Source organism: Loxodonta africana, chromosome 6 (assembly GCF_030014295.1).
Source record: "Loxodonta africana isolate mLoxAfr1 chromosome 6, mLoxAfr1.hap2, whole genome shotgun sequence".
In the NCBI taxonomy this organism is placed as follows: Eukaryota; Metazoa; Chordata; class Mammalia; order Proboscidea; family Elephantidae; genus Loxodonta; species Loxodonta africana.
The window spans coordinates 96,191,046-96,212,791 of NC_087347.1; the positions used below are offsets into that span (position 1 = coordinate 96,191,046).

Sequence of the window (21,746 nt, forward strand, 5' to 3'; positions counted from 1 at the left end):
TCTGTCTTAGAAAAGTACAACCAGAATGCTCCTTAGAAGCAAGGATGGCGAGACTGCGTCTTACATACTTTGGACATGTTGTCAGGAGGGATCAGTCCCTGGAGAAGGACATCATGCTTGGCAGAGTACAGGGTCAGAGGAAAAGAGGAAGACCCTCAATGAGGTGGACTGACACAGTGGCTGCAACAATGAGCTCAAGCATAACAACGATTTTAAGGATGGTGCAGGACCGAGCAGTGTTTCGTTTTGTTGGGCACAGGGTCGCTGTGAGTCGGAACCGACTCGACGGCATCTAACAACAACAGTTAAGATAAAAACTGCTCAGGAAGTCCCTGTTGAAGAAGGAATCGTTAAGAGACTTCATTCAGGCATCTCATAGGCAACTGCAGCAGTTTGGATTTTATTGCAAATGCAGTTAAGAGCTACAGGAGTTTTAAGAACGACAAGATCTTATCTCTATTTTTTAAACGTCACTGTACTATCAAAATACAATAATCGGAATTGTGCTTACGTTTAAAAAGAGGGAGTACATACAAATGCACTAAAAGAAGATTCTGAAAAGATAACTATCTAGCTACTGATAGTGGTTACCACTGGCGAGAACAGAGGTACGTGGGAAAGGGAACCTGTACATTTTGATCTATACAACAGAAAAATGTTGTCTGAATCTTTACAGTAAGTTAACAAAATATATTTTTACTTTGTTATTCCTCAGATTAAAATCTGTGCCAGGATTACGGAAGATGTAGACGAAACAAGCACAATAAATCCTATACCAGTAATGCCCATAGGAAAAAAAAGGCTTGTATGTGAAGACAAGTATCAGGATGCTTATCACAATTTTATTTGCAATAGTAAATAACTGGAAACAACCAAAATGTCCTAAAAACAAACAGTTCCAAATTATGGTACAGTCATACTACCGAACACTACGCAACAGGAAGCAGCTGAAACAAACAATAGAGCTATATGGACTGACTGGCAAAGAAAGTCAACACAGTATTTTATAGAAAAGCATGCTTCAGAGTAACAAATAGGATTTCATTGGGAAGAACACTGTATTGGCACACACTTGCAAGTTTTAATATGTACGTTAAATGTATAAATACAAAGGTCTGTTCTAGAATGATACACACAATACTGTTGACAGTAAGCCACTGCCATGGAGTTGATTCTGACTCATAGCGAACAGTAGTCGCCTTTTTATTGAAGGGAGAAGTGGATAGGGATCTACATTTTTAATCCCCAAACTTTCAAGGGGATTGATTTTTTCTTATTACAAACCAGTGTTACTTTTATAATTAAAACAAAAATACCTGCAACAAAGTCAACTAATGTACCAGGGGGAAATTTCGAGAATAAATTTTACCTTAGGGCAAGAGAATCTTTTACTAGAAGAAAATTCAAGATTACATTAACACATTTTTTTTTTTTTCAAGGAATGAAGAAAAGTTACACATAAAAGAACTAACAGACAGATATAAGAGCACAGGTCCATGATAGCAAGGGCCTTGTATTATTAATCTAGAATGGCACAGTACAAGCTGGTGCACGATAATTAAAGTAGTAAAAGAGCCTCACTGTTAATGGTCCTGAAAACACAGACCCAGGGTGCTCAGGTACAAAACTATTACAGGAAGCTGTATTTTTTTCTACATTAACTTAGTATCACAGCTTGAATTGTGTCTCCCCCGCCCCCCCCCCACAATGTAATGAATTCCTGGCCCCCGTATCTGTGGATGTGATCTTGTTTGGAAACAGGATTTTCCTTTAATTAATTAATTAGATCATACCTAGTAACTGTTCTTGTTGTTGAATTGATTCTAACTCATAACGACTCTAAAGGACAGAGTAGAACTGCCCCATGGGTTATCCAAGGAGCGGCTGGTGGATTTGAACTGCCGACCCTCTGGTTAGCAGTCAAGCTCTTAACTGCTGTGCCAGCAGGGCACCTAAGGTGGGTCCTACACCTAATCACTTCTTAGTTATAAAAGAGCAGAAAAGACAGAGACATGCAAAACAGAAGACAGATGCCATGGGAGGATTATCTACAAGCCAAGCAATGCCAAGGAATGACTTAGGCTACTGACAAGGAAAGAATCTATACAGCTGAGACCCCTGCATTTGGACTTCTAGCCTCCACTACTGCGAGGAAAGAAACTTCTGTTCTTTAAAGCCACCCAATTTGTGGTATTTGTATTACAGTAGCAGTACATAACTAAGATACTAAATCACTTATAAATTAAAAGCACTAGTAAATTACATTTCCCAAGTGTTATCATTTATTTAAAAAAAAAAATTCCCTTAAATACAGAAAGGTCAGTATTGAGACAGAACTCACCGAAAGGCCTTCATCATTCAAACTGGACAGTATCTTGGAAGAAAGTTCCTCACAGCACAAATTCTCTTCTGCAGTCACCACCAAAGCAGCACAGCGGGCAAATGCTCGATATAATTCTGACCAAGTTCTAAGTAAGCTTTTCATGGTGGCCTAACAATAAAAAAAAAATTAAAGCAAAGTATACCTATGTATCAAACGCCTACCAGAAGACATCATTAATGTTTCCGAAAACACCGTAACATTTTATGTGTCATAGAAGAGGCTAGGGTAGTGACAATCCCCCCACAAACAGTTTTAACTGAAAAACTGTAATAATGCTGAAATACCAGCAGTTATCAAGAAAGTCAAAAGTAACTTCTTTCTTCTTTCATCATTTTCCTATCCCTAAGCCAATAACTCAGTCATAAGAAGTGCTATTTTAGGAAAAACCAATATAGGAACTCATTATAAAGGGTGAAATAAAGTTCTCAGAAGCAACGCAAATTCCTCAAAAATAAATTGACACTGCCTTACCATTGGAAATTTCTGTACTGAAAAAATATGCTTTACTGGTAAAATCAGTGCACCATAGATGGCACTAAAATTATGTTCTAAGGCATCACCTTGATTCACTTCATTAGTCTGAAATAAGAAAAGTAATGAAGTTAGACAAATTACCATCTAATTCTAGTGCTAGGTAGTAACATATCTTAATTATGTTTAAGTTCTAAAAACAAACCCGGAGACAACTCCAAAATCTTTTACTGTACATACAGGGTAGCATTCATGCAAGGGCTTATAAAAAGAGCCTCTGCTATCCTTCAAGCATTTAGGAATGCAATATATTTAGGAAAGTAAGCTTTTTTTTTTTTCCTCCAAAAGATTAAGTTAAATAGTATGAAAGCTTGAGAAAAGCTGCTGTGCTATTAATATATTATTTCATTTCATTTCAGTTACAGCAGAACCAGCCCCAAAATGTTTCTACTGAATGATATAAAGCAGCTGATGAACCACAAATAGTGACTGAACTTGTGCTCCATATCCTGCCAATATTGCCACTTCTGTAAATGTTCCAATTTGAGCATTAGTCAACTCTCAACAGATTCCTAAATTTCGGGGAATGCTATGGCTTTGAGGTACTTACTAGCATGACTTGATCATGAGAATACATAATCTAGTCAAGATGACCATTACTATTCCCCATTAGACAACTACTGAAAGAACCCAAGACATAAATACGAAAATTTGTATGTATCAGGTATCATCTGTGAGTCTTCTAATTTTATAGTCACTACTGGAGAAAAATGGAACTGATTTGTTTCGATTAAGTTATACTTTCTTGAACAATAAAGCAGAAATGCAATAAAAAAAAACAATCCAAACAACAGAAAAATTTACCATTCCCACAAGAAAAAAATATTAGATGTCGTCTTCTATTCATTTACCCCATGTACTCTGACACCAAAAAAAAAAAAAAAAATTAAATTTAGGGAGAAATGTGCACCAGATTTATTTCATACCTGATTAATCAATTCAGTTAATGGGCTGACAATAATACTCCACATTCTCCAGAGATGTTCCTTGTTTTCCAACTGCTTTGCATTTTGATTAATAACATTTAAAACAGAGTCACTGAAAGCTAATGGGGAGGTTGGACCAGAAAGAACACAACCTACAAGTGTTTCCAGATTGAGAAAGAACCTGGAAAAAAAAAAAACACTGAACAATGCATTAACCTGAACTTTTTGCAGAACGACAAACAAAAACCTTTAAAATAACTGATAAGGAAACAAGGAGTGATGAATTCCAAGTCCTACTCTGTTTGATTTAAAGAACAAAAACAAACTTGTGTAACAATTGCCAATGGAAACTCTGGTGCTGTAGTGGTTAAGAGTTTGGCTGCTAACCAAAAGACTGGTAGTTCGAATCCACCAGGCGCTCCTTGGAAACTCTATAGGGCAGTTCTACTCTTTATGAGTTGTTATGAGTCAGAACGGACTCGACGGCAACGGGTTGTGTAACAATAGTATATAACTCTAAAGAAAAAGAATCTCATTCACTATCTAACAACCTTTCCAAGATAAACTGCAAGAACAGTTTGCTTAAGTTACAAACTTACCTTTCATTTGTTATACCACATTCCAAAAGATTACTGTTGAAAATTAACTGAATTAAGAACAAAGCAGGTGTTCCCTGAAGAAAGAAGGCAGAAGATGCAATCTTCTCATTACAAATAGTAGTACACTTTTTTCTACAATCAACTATATAATCCCTTTAGCCTGAGAAAATTTGACTTTTGTATATGACAATAACGATAGCAAATTTGTTTCCACGAACTACACACAAAAATCCAGTTCTTTATAATCATACCTGTTCCACTTACATGAGAAACAGGGTAATGACTAGAGATTCTAGACATAAAAAGAATGCTAACTTAAAACTTGCTGGACCCACAATACCTATTTCCTGCAGATATTTAAATACATTTCACATGACGAAGTTAATATTTCAAAACTTCCAAAATTAATAATAGTAACCAGCACTATTATACAAATAGAAAACGTTTCTCTGGAGACCTTAATCTAGAAAATATTTTCATTTTTCACACACCATATTATTTCTCTGTATCTGTTAGTTTTCGCCTTTAAACATGGTCAACATTATTTAAAGTCCTATACTTTTTTTTTCATTTTAATTTTCAATTCAGATTTCTCCTTAAGAAAGAGAAATACCATGAAAAAAATTTTTTTTTTTTTTTTTTTGCTGATCTAATCATGCCATTACATTTAAGATACTTGCATTAAGAATATCCATATTAGCAACCTGATATGCTGGTGAACCTAACACTTTGTGAGGAAGTCCTTTAATTGTAATTTCCATGAGGACCTACGAAAGAGAAAAGATTTAAAGTAGAATTAGTCATAAAAATAATAATATACTTACTAAAAGTCTATATATTTTAACAATTTATTGCAAGTAATGTTTATATATTACTGTGAATACATCCACATTAGCTTACAAAGTAAAATAGCAGCCTTTATCTCCAGAAATAATCAATGTTATCAGTTTGACATCTATTTTTCAAGAGCATCTCCTAAATTTTCAGAGACCTTATATCTTTTAACTTCCTGAGTTAGGCTTTAAAACCATTAATAATATACTGTGAGATACTCTGCAACTGACCTTCATTTTACTGTTACGGAGTTTTCACATCAATACACATAGATACAATCAGTATTTGAAAAGATTACTAATTAGAAGCTGGGTCTAACATATACTCAACAAGTCTGATGGAGCCTTCTGAACTGCCCTTCAAAAATATTACACTCATATTAACCTGAGCTATGTAACTTAAGTCATCTAACAACATGACAAATCAGTTCTGTCAGTGAAAACATGCTTTTAAATATTCTCATTGGAAACAGACTCTAATAATGGATGGCACATTAACTCACGCATTTTGTGCTTGGCTCAAGTTTTGCATGTTTCAACACATCTAATCAACTACTACTATATCCCCTCTTTACAAAGAATATATAAAGAGTAGTACATTTTTCAACAATCAACGATGTAAGAAATATATAATTCCTTTGGCCTGAGAAAATCTGACTTTTGGATATGATACTAATGATAGCAAATTTATTTCCATCAACTACGCACAAGAATCAAGCTCTTCATAATCATACCTGTTCCACCTACATAAGAAACAGTAATGGTTACATATTCCAGACATAAAAGAAAGAGAATAAACTGCCCAAGTTCATTCAGGTAATAAATATGTGCACCAATACTTAAACCAATAAAGTCTGCTCCAGAGCTCCTGCCAGACAGCATAATCAATTGTCAGGGTATATAAAGAAAACAGACCCCAAAAGAATTTAAGGGTATTGTTTATTCCATTTGTCAGCTTATTTTGGGAAGCTTGCTACTCTAAAAATACTCATTATCTTGGTTAAAGAGTGTTAATTTAAAAAGCAAACGCGCCATAAAAACTATCACCAGATATTTTTAATCAATGCACAACCTAACAATTAGTGCTACTCAACAATCTCGTGATATAATTAGTGGACACTTGTGCTTCTTCAAGTTTCATCTTCTTTACCCATTTTCTCCGTATGGCTTATCCTTTTTCTTATCACATTGAGGATCTTTGTAGTTGCTGTTAGAACTACTTAAGATTTCAAACAGCTCTAAAGTCAATAGAACGGCACTTAGTAAAGGGCTAAATTGCTGATAAATACTTAATATAGTAAAAAAAAAAAAAAACTTTCAGAAACCTGACCTGTACAAATATCTTCAAATTCAATTCTGAAATATGGCTTCTAAAGCTCAACACATAGGTATTACACTTACCAGTGTTTTCGATACAGGAAGTACTTCTGACTTCACTACGCTTTCCAAAGATTTTAGTAAGAGGGTCAAAACATCAGAACCTGGTTTCTCTTTTTTGTTACCTACCGAAGAGCAAAAGGAGGGTGTGAAGTTGTAAACATGTATCTTTAGAGGTGAAATATAAATTTTAAAAAGCTATGAAAAGAATTTTTTTACTAAACCAACAATAAACTCTTAAAGTAAATTAAAGTCTGGAAAGCTTAGACATTAAAAGTAAGCTATGACACTATAAAAAATGGTTTTAAAATATATTTTATATATGAAAGTAAAATAATTCACTAGGTACTACGCAAAAAAACTTGGTTAATGTAATAATGCTATTCTACGGTTCCTTACCTGAGTCAATAACTGACTTCACCAAGCTAATCAGTTCCTTCCAAACAGCATTGATAACTGAATCTGTCGAACAAAATAAAAGTGCTTTTGAAATGAAGTAGAGCTCACTACAAAGGCCCTCCCCTTTCCTCCCCACACCAAAGAAATAAAAACAGAGCAATACCTTGTAATTTAAGAATTCTCCTGTAATCAGTTTATAAAACACTACTACCTCATTTTTATTTACAGAAATTGTGGTTTTTAAAAGAATTGTAACATGTTAACACTTGGTCATGTAACTAAGGGTAATTATTTTCTCCTTTTCCTTCATCTATATTTTCTGAATTTTTTGTATAGAACATCTACCACTTTAGAGACAAGGAAAAGCAATTGAAGATTTACAAGGATACCTGATGACCACTAGTAATAAACTGTATGATTCATTTTCCAACTACTTAAACAGCAAGCTACTTCATTTCTGAAATTCCATTTCCTTATTATTTAACAGGCTACAGAACACAGGGGTTTCGGTACAGATGCTGGAGTCACAGAACATGGGTTTGAATCACAGCTCTATCACTTACTACGTGACTCTGCACAAGTTATTTAACTCCACTGTTGCTCGGTTTCCTCATATATAAGATGGACTAAGACAGAGGATTGCGATGAGCATTAAATGAATCTACATAAAGCTCTTAGAACACAATTCAGACAAGAGGTGGTACTATACGTTTATATAAACATTCTTATTTTCTTTTCAAATACAAGTCTAAACAGATAGTAAAAAAATTTCTCATATTTACCAGAAGCATCTTTTCCAACTGCAACAAAGCTATCATGGACAGCAGTGATAAGTGTATTTGCATGTTTGCCAAAAAAAGAAGGGCTGCTGATTAACGGATGTTCGAGCGCCTCTAAAAGAGGGGGAGAATAAAAGATGATTATGCAAAACAAAAGCTTTATGAAATAAACTTTTTAAAACAAAAATTCAGATTGTCTGGCATATTTTCCACTAAAAAGATTTATACTTATTCCGTACACAATTACACAACATTTTGGCTGCGAGGAAAACAACATCTCTCCCTACTCCAACGCATTGAGTTATGGACTGTTTTAATAACTAAAATATTTTAAAAACGATGAAATACCTAAACTTAGGGCAAGTTTGTTTTGCTTAGCAAAACTCAAGACTTCAGGACCCAACAAAAAATGAAGCAACATTTCAAGTCCCAAAAGTTGAATGGAGGGGATTGTGGCCATTCCACCTAAACTTGAACTCAAGTTCATCCGAGGAGTTACAGGGGCTCCGTATGGGGAAGCACCTTCAAAGAAAAAAAAGGTAATTATGTAAGCTTATTTCATATTACCTACCCAAATGAATATATTCCACTTACTAATTTCAATAAAATACACCTTAAAAAAAAATTGTTTCTCAAATGAAAACTGAGTTTTTGAGAACCCAAATAATTAAATTATTTCATTAGGCTGCGAACAAGATATTTAAATCAAGATAATTCTTAACAATATGCCTAGAAATATTAATGTACAGATATTTCTGTAACAAATACAAAGTTTACAAGAGCCAGAAGAGCCAACATGAAAATACTAAATCTATACACTCTAATGTATAGTAAAATAGAAGAAATTCTAGATAACAAATATTTGTCTTTTAATGATATACATTAAGCCACGTTTCTTACATCTGCTTAAGACCTACTGTTTTTAATAGCTCTAAAATTCTCGAATCTGAAATGAAAGTTATTTGCTTGCAACGCATCTCACATAATGCAGTGGAAAAAAGCTCAACTTTTGCAGCCACAACAACACAATTAAAACAGCAAACACTGCTGCATAAAGAAAACCAAACAAAAACAGAATATATACGATCAATTTTGTGTAAAGAACCCCAAATATCGACACGCTTCATTTTATGTGAACAGCACTTTGCAAAGGTTCACATGAAGCCTGCATTAAGGAAAAACAAGTATGTCTGCTACCTCTTACCTTTGTGTACAGGAGTCACAGGATTCAGATTTGGGGAAGTTACACGAGATGAACTGCCTTGAGGTGACATGTTAGAATCAATGCTTATCGTACTTTGAATCAGAGGCACACAAACCTATTAAGGTAAAAAAAGGGAAACTATCTGTAAAACGCATAATTGTCATATTTTTAGAAGTTAAAATTTCTTTGTAAAAAGCAGTGTAAATTCTCTTGGTATGTTGAAATCTGTTTATAGGCTGTTTCCATGCATAAATAGGCTACAGAATGAAATTTTTAAAAAATGGAAATTTTTATTAAAACTGTAGTTTTCTTAAATTTGAAATCTCAAACAGAAAATTATACAAAGAACTATTCCAAGTAATGTCTACCCGAATTTTACATGTTATTGGTAGACTCATTTTAACCATTTTTAAAAACACCCTAGAAAATAGTAACTAAGTTTTTTAAGACAACTTAAAGCTAATTTCTAAGATCACTCCAGGACCTGTCAAAGCTAGTTACTTTAATAATAATCAGTAAATTATTATAATAAATGTGTTGGACAACTGGGTAAGATTAGCCTACTAACACCTTATAATGGTAGAATTTTGCAAAACTCTTTATAATCTCAATTACATATTACTATCAATGCCAATTTTCAGTTACTTCATGCTATTTCAAATTTAAAAGCCTTAATATATTAAATACTAAGAACTTCCTAAAAATGGTTCAAGTATATTTACTATAAATCTTCCTTTTCAAGAATTCACCCAGTTGCTACAGAGTTATTTACAAAAATATAAAACAAGGGCTACAGATCCAAGAGTAAAATGAACTCCAAAAGATAAGCAAGAAAAAGATGAGGATAAAAAAAGTCAGAAGAGCTAGCTCCCTTTCGACCAAACTGGAAAAAAAAGAAAAAGAAACTGATAGGTTTAGTAGCAAAAAAAGAAAAGTGTAGATAAGATTAAGATTTCTATCTAAATGCCAGTAAGACTATAAAAATCCAAAGAATTTTGTGAAATCATTTGTAACAAATTAGAAAAAGCTATGATGGGATTAAATGATCCGTTAACAGTATCAACAAACAATGAATTGACTCAACTATCTACCCAGTGCAGTACTTCATTGATTCCTATTTCACAAATACTAATTTTAGCCTCATTTATATTCCAAACCTGTGGTAAAAGAAAAAAAAAATTTTTTTTTCTTACAATCTTCCATAAGGGCTCCACAGTATCAGAGTAAGAATAGATTTTTGAGCCTCTGCTGGTTAAAAAGGCATTTTGAGCAACTGGAGAAAATCTTCTGAGGGAAACAAACTCAAGTTCTGGGTCAGGAAAAAGATCGTTTGTGTATTCTGGTCAATACATAGCAAAAATAATGCTAAAAGATTCAGCTGGCAAGAATTTAAGAACACAATAAAAAAACACACAAGGTACTGAACTCAGCACTTGTAATGTTACCTGTTCAAAGTTCGCGGGAAGATGAGGTCCGAGTCTCATCAGTAAGTACCACCAGACTTCTAGTTTCGTCAATGCCAGAGACTCTGTTCTCACGTGGATGGAACTCAAAGGCTGCATTAACAACTTGAGTCTTTTTGCACTACACAGAATATCTTAAGAAAAAATAAAATCAGCACACAGTAAAAAGATTTAAAAGCTTAAGGTTAAACTTTAAAAATGGGCTGTGTAGTAAGTCCTTTTGTCATAGCAAGAACATGACTTTAAATGCTCAAAAGTCACCAGGCTGCTCTGGCACAACCCAAAATGTTCACCTTTGGCAAACTCCAATACAGTTGGATCAAAACACTTATGGCAACAAAAATAAAAGGTACAGATACTGCTTACTACACACTGTGTGCCAGAGGCAGTTTTACCCACCAGGGAACACTGAGCAATTTCTACAGATACTTTTGGTTGTCATTACTGGGGGCCTGGGAGAGGATGCTATTAGCATCTAGTGGACAGAAGCCAAGGATACTACTAAACTTCTTACAATTCGCAGGGAAGCCCCCCACAACAAACAATTATCCAACCCAAAATTTCAATAGTGCCAAGGCTGAAAAAATGTTCTAGGTGCTCAAGCATTCTCATTATCCTCATTTTTACAGATGAATACATGGAGGCACATTTTCAGTCTGTCAATGTTTTTTGTCTATCAGTAATATATTCTACAACGCCATCATTACCACTAGGGCCATTAATTAGATTTTGAAAATCTAAATATACTTAGACAGGCCTACCCTATATTAGCAACCCAGGTGCAGTGGTAAAGAGTTTGGCTGCTAATCAGAAGATCAGCAATTTGAATCTATCAGCCGCTTCTTGGAAACCAATGGGGGAGTTCTACTGTCTTATAGGGTTGCTATGAGTCGGAATCAACTCAAAAGCAATGTTTTTAACTAAAATTAATTCATAGACAAAAAAAGTTCATTACCTGGATTTAAAGCAAAATTATCTATTAAACTCTTCCAAGCAATAAAAGCTATTTTTTTAATCATGGGTGCGCCACTACGAAATCCCAGTTCTTCCAGCTGTAACAGAGAATTGATGAAACTCCCACTGCGATGCAAGGTCTAAAAAAGGGAAAAATCATTAAAAAGTTACTTACTTGCATGAAACAAAAGATAGGCACTACCATCATCATTTATGCAGTTATTTACTTAAAATGTGCTCTTAAGGAGTCCATAATCTAACAGGGGTGACAAGAGACAAATCAGCCACAAAAGAGAAATGTGTTAAGTGTTACAATAGATTATATAAAGTTTTAGGAATTTAAATTGAGTACTGTATGTATGTTCAGAAATCAAGATCACAAAACATACAAAGCCCCATGAAATAGATAATGCATGACACAGGTTTCTAAAACACTAGAGAAAACTAGAAAAATACGCATTCATATGAAAAAATGTAATAAATATTAAAGAGAAAACAAGAGATTTTAAACCCTGAAATAATAAAACAGCCTTTTCAAATAAACTAAAATAGCCAGAAAAATTAAAATTAAGGGAAACCCAAAGCTTGATGAATGAAAAAAAAATGTAGAAATGGTAGTAACTGCTAACAGGATGGCAAAAGTGAGGTAAAATTAAAAACAGACTGACGAAAAAACTGAATGGCTTCAAAAATCCCTTCAAATATTACATATGATCCAAATGCAAATGTCAAACAGCAAGGAATAAGTGGCAAAATGGTGACAAGTAAACAATACATCAGGAGAAAAAGAAGAGATAAAACATTAGCAGTTTTAAGACGCTATAAAACACACACGTAATCTGAACAAGATATAATAACAAAAAATAACTGGCTTAGGCAAAAGATAGGATATACTAAGGACAGTTAAGACATGAAATGGTCTGGCATGTAAAATTGTGGATTGCTAAGTGAGGCCTTACCTTTCCAAGGAGTCTGACAAACAAAGGCCATAATTTCAACACGTAAGTCTCATTTTTACTCATAAATAGCTTTTGGAGTTCTGAGATTAATTTCTGCAAACAAAAGCAAAAATATTTACCAAAAAGACTCTTCAAAAGGAGCGTAACATCCAGTATCGAAGTCTAGAAATAACTTTCAAAGTTGATCACCTCAGAAAAATAACTTCTCCCCCCCAGTATTAGGGAAACTTTCGAGCATATAGCAAAACTATAAAAAGTTTACAGTCAATACTCAAATACAAACACCTAGAGTCTACCATTAACATTTTTACTATACTTGTTTTATCACTTATCTACCCATCCTTTCATCCATCAAACTATTTTTTTCTTTCTACCAGTATACTTTAGGGGAATACACTTTCCCCTACTTCACCATGTATATTGTTAACTAGAGTTCAAACGGTGTTTTAATTGTCTCATTTTAATTCCTTAAAAAAAAAAAAATGCATGAGAACAGAAATCTGAGAAAATTTTAGTTCAAATTTATAAAGGATTTTATATATGCTCTTAAGAATGAATAAATTTATCATGATAAAAAACTGACAAAGATTTTTTTATGGGTTGAATTGTATTCCCTGAAAGTGTGTATTGAAATTCTAACCCCAGTCATTTGGATACAGGGGTTTTCTTTTGTTAATAAGGTCATACTAGAGTAGAGTGGGACTTAAGCCTAATCACCTGAGTTATAGAGAATAGACACAAAGGCACACACAGGCGAAAGACAGATGCCAGGGAATGGCAAGGAATGCTAAGGACAACTGGCACACACCAAAAACTAGTAGAGAGGCTTACAGAAGAAATCAACATGGCTGAGACCCCAATTTGGACCTGCAGCCTCCAAAACAGTGTGAAAATAAATTTATGTTCTTTAAAGTCACCCTCTCGTGGTACTTTTTGTTATGGAAACACTAGGTAACCAAGATAATAATGAAGCTACTTTAACTAAGTACCTTCTCAACATTACCATGTAGCCTTCTGAAACAATTTTTAAAAACAAACAAAACCCCGGGTTTTAGAATCCAGAGAAATCCCTCACTGCCTGGATTACTGTTATATCCCTAGTCTCCCTGCTCCCACTCTAGCCCCTCTACAGTCTATTTTCAACACAGCCAGAGTGATCCTTTTAAAACCCAAGTCAGCACATATCACTCTCAGGCTCAGACTTTCAAATACAGCTTTCCATATAACCCAGAGGAAAAAAAACAAATTCCTTACAATGGTTCCCAAGATCCCATGTGACATGGTCCTCTGTTCCTGATATCATCTTCTACTCCTTTCCCCCTGGTTCACTCCATTCCAACAGTACTGCCCTCAGTGTCCCCTAAACACCAACCACGCACACCACTCAAGGTTCCCCTGCCTGGAATGAGCTTTCCCCATATAATTCAAATGACTAATTCTTGTACCACCTTCAAATCAATGTTCCAACGTCCTATTCTTTTTGAGGTCTTCCCTCATCAACTCACCCTTCTTCTCCAATGGCACCCTCTATTCACATTTCTGTTACCTATAGTGCTCTGCACTTAATATACTATGCACTTTATTACATCTCTCATTACAAAATAAGCTGAACAAGTCCCTTGCCTTCACTGCTATATTCACAGTGCTATATTCACCGCTACATTATATGCTCAGAAACCCTGGTGGCGTAGTGGTTAAAAGCTATGGCTGCTAACCAGAAGGTCCACAGTTCAAATCCACCAGGTGCTCCTTGGAAACCATATGGGGCAGTTCTACTCTGTCCTATATGACCACTGAGTTGGAAGTGGCCCGACAGCAACAGGTTTGGTTTTTCTGGGTTATGCTAGAACAATGCCTAGCATATAATAGGTGCTCAATAAATAACTGTTACAAGAACAGGAGTTGGAAAATCTGAGGCACGTAACAATTTTAGGAAATTGTACAGACTAGATGTGCCCGTGTACGTTAAATCTGTATCTACTGCGACTATGAGATGACACTGAATCGGTTAATGGGCTCCCTTTTCCAGAAATTCAGTCCCTTCCTATTAACTATTTTACTGGGCATGGAGTAAAATGCCTAGATTGTAACAACGCTCAATAGTCAGATCCCTTCCTCACTGTAATGTAGGAACTATGTGCTTACAGTTAGTTTAAGCAATTCTTTGCTTTAATTCACAAAGCAGAGCAATTACAGCAATAAGAAATTACAGCAATAAGAAATGACTGAATTCTAAGCTTAATCCAGAACCATAAGACTAAGAATCCAAAAAACCCCTACAAAAATACTTACAGTAGTCATAAGCTGCTCTGTAATGGATGCTATTTCGTGTTGTTTCTGAAGCAACAGTGGCATTCCCATCTCTAGAGCAGTTGCACCCCGCAGATGTACCTTTTCAGCTGAATGAACCACTAAAGGTATGACCAGTTTTGCCCACCTCACTGACTCCTCTCCCATCTGAATTGGGGCCTGTTCAATTAACCTATAACAGAGAAATCAACGCAATTACTTTGCCCTTACTTTTTAAGTTACCAGACAAGTCATATTCAAAAACATGCAAAATGTGACCCATTTGTTTTAGAATACGTACACATATGTACATGTATGTACACACACACAGAGATACAATTAAATCTGAAAGTAGTTATCTATCTGTTAAGAAGGATTATTTAAGGGGCTACGATTAATTTTTACTTGCTAAGTTGTACATTTCCGTATTATTTCTATAAATTTTTGTAATAAGTAGAGCATATTTTGTCTTCAGGAAGAAAAGTCTAAAATACTAATTACTGTTATATAATTAAATTCAACTTTCTTTTAGGAGAGGACAGTCAAAGTACCACGATATAAGCTGAGTGTCAGCAAGGGCTTTGGAACACTAAGAAGCTCAAGAGGTAAGCAAAACTTGTTAAGGAGTGAAAAACAAGACAGGAATCATATTGCCAAAAAATCTGTGCTACGAGTATGTCCACTAAAGATCAGGGAAAGATAAAGAGAATGTAGGGAGTGTTTCTGTTCTCTCATCTGCAGCTAGGATGTTGCTGTCTTCCTAGATAACCTCCTGTAGCATATTATGAGTTTGTTATTGTTAAACCCTTGCAAAAGCTTTAGCAGATGTAATTCTTTAAAATCAGAATGGCGTTATTGCCATCAAAATTACCTAGACTTTACTTACAAGACTACCTCAGTCAGAACAAAAAAACACAACTAGTAACTTGTGTGCATCTTTCTTCTTCCTGTTACCTTTTCTTCTCTCTCTCGAGACTTTTAGTTTAGAAGACATTTCTTTCTTTTAATGTCTAACTCATATGTGAGTCCTAAAAGTTCACTTCTGGAAGTCAACTCTAAATTTACAGAAACTATTCTTCCAATCTGCGCAGCATCCTAAGGCATACCTTATGATGACATTTAATGCTTCAAAATCAACAATGGCAGAATGCATCTCTCCTTTATCAAACACTATTTCTAATGTTTCAATTATACTGGATACCTAAAAACAGAATCAAATGAAAACAAATCAAATAAGCTAGAAATTTTTTTGGTATATAAGTAAGAAAACACGTACAAAAACTATACTTACCGCTTTGCCAACCACTTCAGTGGGAAATGTCTGCTTGGACATCACCCAAAGTGCCCTAGTACGTACATTTTTGTCTGAAGTCTTAACAACATCATTCAATTTTGAAAGTAGTTCTTGAATGTTTGATTCTAAAACACAAGCAGTTTAATTTTACTCAGGCAGAATAATTTACATCCTTTAAAATCTCAAACATAAAAATAGGGTGAAAAATAACACACTTTGGTGAAAATATTAAAATGCATATCTAGCTAGAAGGCTCACAGAACCACTACCGATACCAAGTTTCTTTCCAAAACACAAAATCTGGATCACATGGGAAGGCATACTCATGGAAAAATAATACAGACCTCCAATCATAAATTTAAATAATTTTATAGGTCTTTTTGACAGTTTTGAACATACAATTTTTTACAAGATGTAGTAAGTCCTGTATCTCTGCTCCAAAACGAACAACTCCTGCTTTAGGTTAACGTTTTCTACAGGGGGAAAAAAAACAAGCAGTGGCTTTCCCCTAAAAAATAAATGGTAACAGCTTTCTGACATCGTTATTACTTATTCTGATTTCCCCTCTCTAAAAACCACCTGCAGGATTCCCTTTTTTTTAGATTCCCTTTGCAATGGCACACTACTAACTACTAAGCAACAGACTACCTGAAAACTTGGAAAGCTCCAGGTCCTGTGCTTTCATTACCATTAGTTCCAAATTATCCCATATTCACCACTTTGTAAAAAAAAAAACTTTCCTAGTCACCTTGTTCCTTACTACATCCATCTTGATAAAATTAAAAGTAAATCCCAGTCTAAATTACTATTAACTTCCAAAGCAGGAAATGTGTTTTTAAAGAGGAGTAGGTTCCGTTTTTATGGCAATCACATTAAAATAACTTTTATTAATAAAGAGTAAATGATAAAGTTAGAGCTATATCTAGGGAAAAAAAAATCTTCCAATTAGTTCTCAAGTCCTAAGCTACAAATTATGAAACCAATCCAGCAATAACAGCAATTTTGACAATATCAAATGACTTAGAAACTCTGAAAATATTAATAGTCATAATAAATTTAACTACCTGATAATCCTGAGGAAATTTTGGGATTATATAAACACAATCCCAAGGCCTGTAGCGCAGCACTACTTAGCTCTGGGTTTTGACTGGAAATGTGAGTCTACAAAAACAAAATCACATTTGTTTACATAGTTTATTACATGCAAACACGTACAATTGGAAATTGATTTTTAGAGAGCAAAACTTGAATTAAAAAAAAAGTAAACTGATTACATTTTTAATCCCATCAATCACAAACCTTTGAAAGTATATTAAAATAATAGTTAAGAGGCAATACAGTTTTGAAAAGAAAGGAAGAGAGAAACTACATAGAGGTCAAATGAATAAAAAACACTGCTTTAAAAGATAAAAGGCATCTCTAGCCATCTGAAAACAAAGAGAACGTCAACAAATGGAATGCGCTAAAGATAAATAAAAAAGAACAGGAGCAAGGCCCTTCCACAAAGGGTAAATAAAAAACTCAAAAGGCAAAAGCTAGCTGACTCCTAGGTTTAGAGTGGAGTAATGCCTCTTCCTCCAGACTGGGATAGGGAAGGGGTTGAAATCTAACATTTACTGAGTGCTAGAAGCTTTAACTCGACAGCACTGGGTAGTGGGTAGAAGCTTTAAACATTATCTCAAGTAATATTGCTTTTAAATATCCATTTTTTAGATAAGGGAATTTGAATCCCTGTCCATCTGGAATCCAAAGGCCAATCCACACTGATATATACAAAGGCTGTAAAAGTCCAAACCTGTCAAAGGCAGTCTCACTATATCCCCCACTCCCATGCTAACTTGTAACCCTGTGCCTTTCCTCATGCCATTTCCTATCTCGAAGTGTTTTATCTTCAAAACCCTCCATTTCTCTGAATTAAATAACCAAAGAATCCTTGGCTACTTGTTATTCTTCAGCAAGAAGAACAGCAGCAAATGTTAACAGTCAAATATCTGAACAGACACTTCACTGGAGTACTCCTTTTTATAATGAATTTTTAAAAACCACCTGGGATATAAGGGCTATTAAAACAACCAGCTCAGATAACCAAAACGAAGCTGATGATTTTGAGAGCTACTATCTCCTAGATATCGAGTCCTGGTGGCATAGTGGTTAAGAGCTCAGGCTGCTAACCAAAAAGTCAGCAGTTGTAATCCACCAACTGCTCCTTGGAAACCCTACTGGCCAGTTCTACTCTGTCCTACAGGGTCACTGAGTCGGAACCATCTCAACGGCACCTAACAACATTTCCTGGCTAACATCTAGCACATGTGTGGTATCAACTTTTATTAAACATATTGCCTGAAAGTATTCCTTTAACAGCAGCATGTTTTATCTTTTAAGAATACTGTGGGTTCCTAGGCACAATAGTGGAGCCCTGGTAGCACAGTGGTTAAGAGCCTGGCTGCTAGCCAAAAGGTCAGCAGTTTGAACCTATCAGCTGCTCCTTGGAAACCCTATCGGGCAGCTCTACTCTTTCCTACATGGTACAACAAATTTTAGACACAATACGAGCAGGATTCTAAACAGTAACACAGAAGCTGTTATTTTCACCTAGGAGCCCTGGCGGCACAGTGGTTAAGTGCTCGGCTGCTAACCAAAGGGCTGGCAGTTCAAATCTACCAGCTGCTCCTTGGAAGCCCTATGGGGGAGTTCTAATCTTTTCTACAGGGTCGCTATGAGTCTGAATCGACTCGACCAAAATGGGTTTGGCCCCTGTTCTGAAGGAGTTAATTATCCTTTCAATGTTTAATAATTCACAAAGAAAGCTTCTGCTGATTTTCCTATCATCAACTTTTCACATGCTTCCAGGGTATTTATCAGGAATTTTAGTCACAACCCCCATTTATGATCACATGGCAACTTGACTCAAAATGCATGCCATAAAGTTTCTATATGCTCTCAAATACAAACGTAAAAGATGCATGTCTTCATCACATCAAATATACGGTTGGAACCTGGAGTTTGATAACGAAGTCTCCAGCTATTGCAAAAGTTTCCACTTACATGAACAAAAGTGTTGATGACTGATGGAAATAAACCAAAAACCAAACCCGTTCCTGTCAAGTCAATTCTAACTCATAGAGATCCTGACAAGAATATTTAAGGGTAGAATAAGCATCTCAAATGCCTCAACAGTCAGCCTAAAATCAGGCTGAAACATACTACGAATGTTTTGGTGGAATACTTCTGTTTAAAAACACAAAAAGTTTCATAAAAATAAGAACTCAAAGACCTCAGAGATTTAGTTTCACCTCTTTACTCTAAAAAGTAGAGAAATTTAAAAGTTAGGTGCTAAGAAAGGCCACAAACAGTAATCAAGTGAGGATAAGAACACAGGTCCTCCGCTTGCTGTTAAACTACACCAACTAAAAAAAGATAGCAATAACGGTTTTTTAACTAAGCAAGAGTGACAAAAATTGAGGGTGAGTGGCGATAAAACATGTTTAACCCAGAGTGGACCAAAGTAGATGAAAATTTTAGAATCACATACTTAGAAGTACATTCCTACAAAAGGAAACAGATTAATCACTGACCACTTCACTTTCAAGTCAAGAGCACAGGCTGTGAATTCAAATGGTTATGGGCAACTTTGAACCAAAAACCAAACCCGCTGCCATCAAGTCGATTCCGACTCACAGCAACCCTGTAAGGACAGAGTAGAACTGCCCCACTGAGTTTCCAAGGACTGCCTGATGGATTGGAACTGCCGACCTAGCACTTAACCACCACACCACCAGTGTTTCCAATAGGGAACCTTAGGCAAGTTAAACCAATTGCTTCATCTGCAAAGCAGGGGTTAAAGAGTAACCTCAGAGAAACATGAAGAATTGAGAGAATGCATGTAAGGTAGATAATTAAGCGTTGGATACAACAAACGGTACTATATTAATCCAGTCAAAATTATGGATACCATTATGTTTTAGATTCAAAGTTTTTATGGAGCCAGGTGATTAAAAAGTGAGCAATTATTTCATAACTAACAGAAACTCATACCTTAAAAACTTCATACAACTGAGGAAGCTTCTTCTCAACTTCTGTAATAATTTCTTTTCCTTCTCCAGTTATACGACTTAAAACCGGAAAGAACACAAGTTTATGCAAATGACACAAAAATGTATTATAATCAATCCTCAAAATACTTGTAATTTAAAACTCTTGAAAATGAATTACCCATTGATTAAAATAGTTAAGGGTGTACAAAATGATGCAATATACACCTGAAATAAACGCAAAAAAAAAAAAAAAAACCCCTCTCAGAATAACTTTTTGTATCCACAGTGTACACAAGTCTTGACAGCTTCACTGTGTGAAGAAGGAACAGGGATACCTATTCCTAATTATAAATTTACTAAACTTAATAGTTTTGTATCACTCGTTACCCTTTCCTAACACTTTCTAAATAACTAGATAACTCCGAAGAATATGATTTGCAGGAAAAAAAACTCTTAAGCATTTTTTCAATTAACACAAAAATCGAGCCATTGCTCTCCATTAACAGGCTATTTCTCGGTCGCCACATTTTCCCAATACGTGGGCGACTTACACAGAAAACCATTCTTCCTGCGTGGCCACTTCACACTAAAACTTAAAAAAATCCCCCTCTTGCAGGACAAGCGCGCAGGCTCCCTCGTTCCAAACATACACTTTAAGCATTGCAGCAGCACTCGGGAATGTCATTTTGCATGCACCCTCCCCCCACACCTACCAGCGACCCCACAGCTACCAGACTTCTAGAATAGTCCTCACAGCTACCAGACTTCTAGAATACACAAACTCACTCGGCGCGCCCCTCACCATACACCCAACAGAGTGCGCCACCCGCCTCCCCTCCCCCCTCCCAAAAAGGACAACAGCGGGCCTCACCTGGCCAGAGTCAGGTAAGCGTCAGTCTGCTCTCCATGGGAAGCAGAAGCATCTTCCAAAGTCTCCAACAGCGGCGCGAGGGGGCTCTGACCCGGGGCCGTCATGTTAGCCGACCTGAGGCACAGACCGGAAGAGGAGAAAAACCAGTGACCGACGGACGGCCCCGCGGCGGCCCAGAGCGAATCCAACCCCAGACCAGCGGGCTCGCCCCCGACCTCGTAGCCCCGCCGCGTCCACACCCCTGGTTCTTGACGCACAAACCAAGACCCTAACCTCCTCCTTCGCCCCGCAACACGCATCCGGGCCCACGCAGTGCTCGGGGCCGCTCCCGCCACCACTTTCCCGGGCAGCTTTCAACAGGGGGAGGAGACCGGCGGGGGGCGGGAGATGCACGGGGAGCGGGGCGTCTTGCCGCGAGGGGGCGGAGGCAGCGCCAGACCGAGGACTGCCCGCGGCCTAGCATCGCGATCCCAATATTCATCCCCACGTACAAGGATCAGGACTGCGTTCTCTCTGCCGCTACCCTGCGGCACCCGGACGCGGTCAGACTTCGACTTTTCCTGCTCGGGCTGTTTACTCACGCGTGCGGCCCACTCCCTCCAAGACCAAGATGGCGGTAGGGGCGGACCCAGGAGCGCGCGGGAGTGGGGCAGGCCTGCCGGGAAAGGCTAGAGCCAATCCAACAGGCTGCGGCGCGCCGGAGTCATCGATCGCCTCCCCTCCCCGCTCTGTTGCCGTACCCCGCCCCCAAGCCGCCCGTCCCCTCGAGCGGTCCCTCAGGTGGTGGGTGTTTTGCCGCATATTTTCTCTGAGAGGTACTTGAAACGAAGAATGCGACTGAATCGTCCAAG

The 21,746-nt window shown here is 36.6% G+C and overlaps 1 protein-coding gene across 6 annotated transcripts in view; it reads right to left on the reverse strand.

Annotated features, from left to right (window-relative positions):
- Positions 1-21,518, reverse strand: part of RIF1 (replication timing regulatory factor 1) — a 58,319-nt gene extending 36,801 nt beyond the window's left edge. For 3 of the 6 annotated variants that reach the window (XR_010322316.1, XM_064287167.1, XM_003405846.4), the window contains exons 1-20: positions 21,169-21,299; positions 20,896-21,009; positions 20,026-20,101; positions 17,055-17,151; positions 15,988-16,115; positions 15,803-15,897; positions 14,700-14,889; positions 12,408-12,500; positions 11,450-11,588; positions 10,477-10,628; positions 9,032-9,146; positions 8,176-8,349; positions 7,831-7,941; positions 7,049-7,111; positions 6,674-6,774; positions 5,120-5,206; positions 4,440-4,513; positions 3,841-4,021; positions 2,855-2,962; positions 2,342-2,491 (exon numbers count right to left, since the gene is read on the reverse strand). Coding sequence is in view for 5 of the 6 variants with exons in the window: in XM_064287167.1 (XP_064143237.1) it covers positions 2,342-2,491; positions 2,855-2,962; positions 3,841-4,021; positions 4,440-4,513; positions 5,120-5,206; positions 6,674-6,774; positions 7,049-7,111; positions 7,831-7,941; positions 8,176-8,349; positions 9,032-9,146; positions 10,477-10,628; positions 11,450-11,588; positions 12,408-12,500; positions 14,700-14,889; positions 15,803-15,897; positions 15,988-16,115; positions 17,055-17,151; positions 20,026-20,101; positions 20,896-21,009; positions 21,169-21,194 (2,274 nt within the window). In the remaining variant the exon portion in view is untranslated. Of the gene's footprint in view, positions 1-2,341; positions 2,492-2,854; positions 2,963-3,840; positions 4,022-4,439; positions 4,514-5,119; positions 5,207-6,673; positions 6,775-7,048; positions 7,112-7,830; positions 7,942-8,175; positions 8,350-9,031; positions 9,147-10,476; positions 10,629-11,449; positions 11,589-12,407; positions 12,501-14,699; positions 14,890-15,802; positions 15,898-15,987; positions 16,116-17,054; positions 17,152-20,025; positions 20,102-20,895; positions 21,010-21,168; positions 21,300-21,386 lie in introns of those variants that run through there. The other 3 variants (XM_064287166.1, XM_064287165.1, XM_064287168.1) reach the window with 3 other exon arrangements.
- Positions 21,519-21,746: the final 228 nt, after the last annotated feature.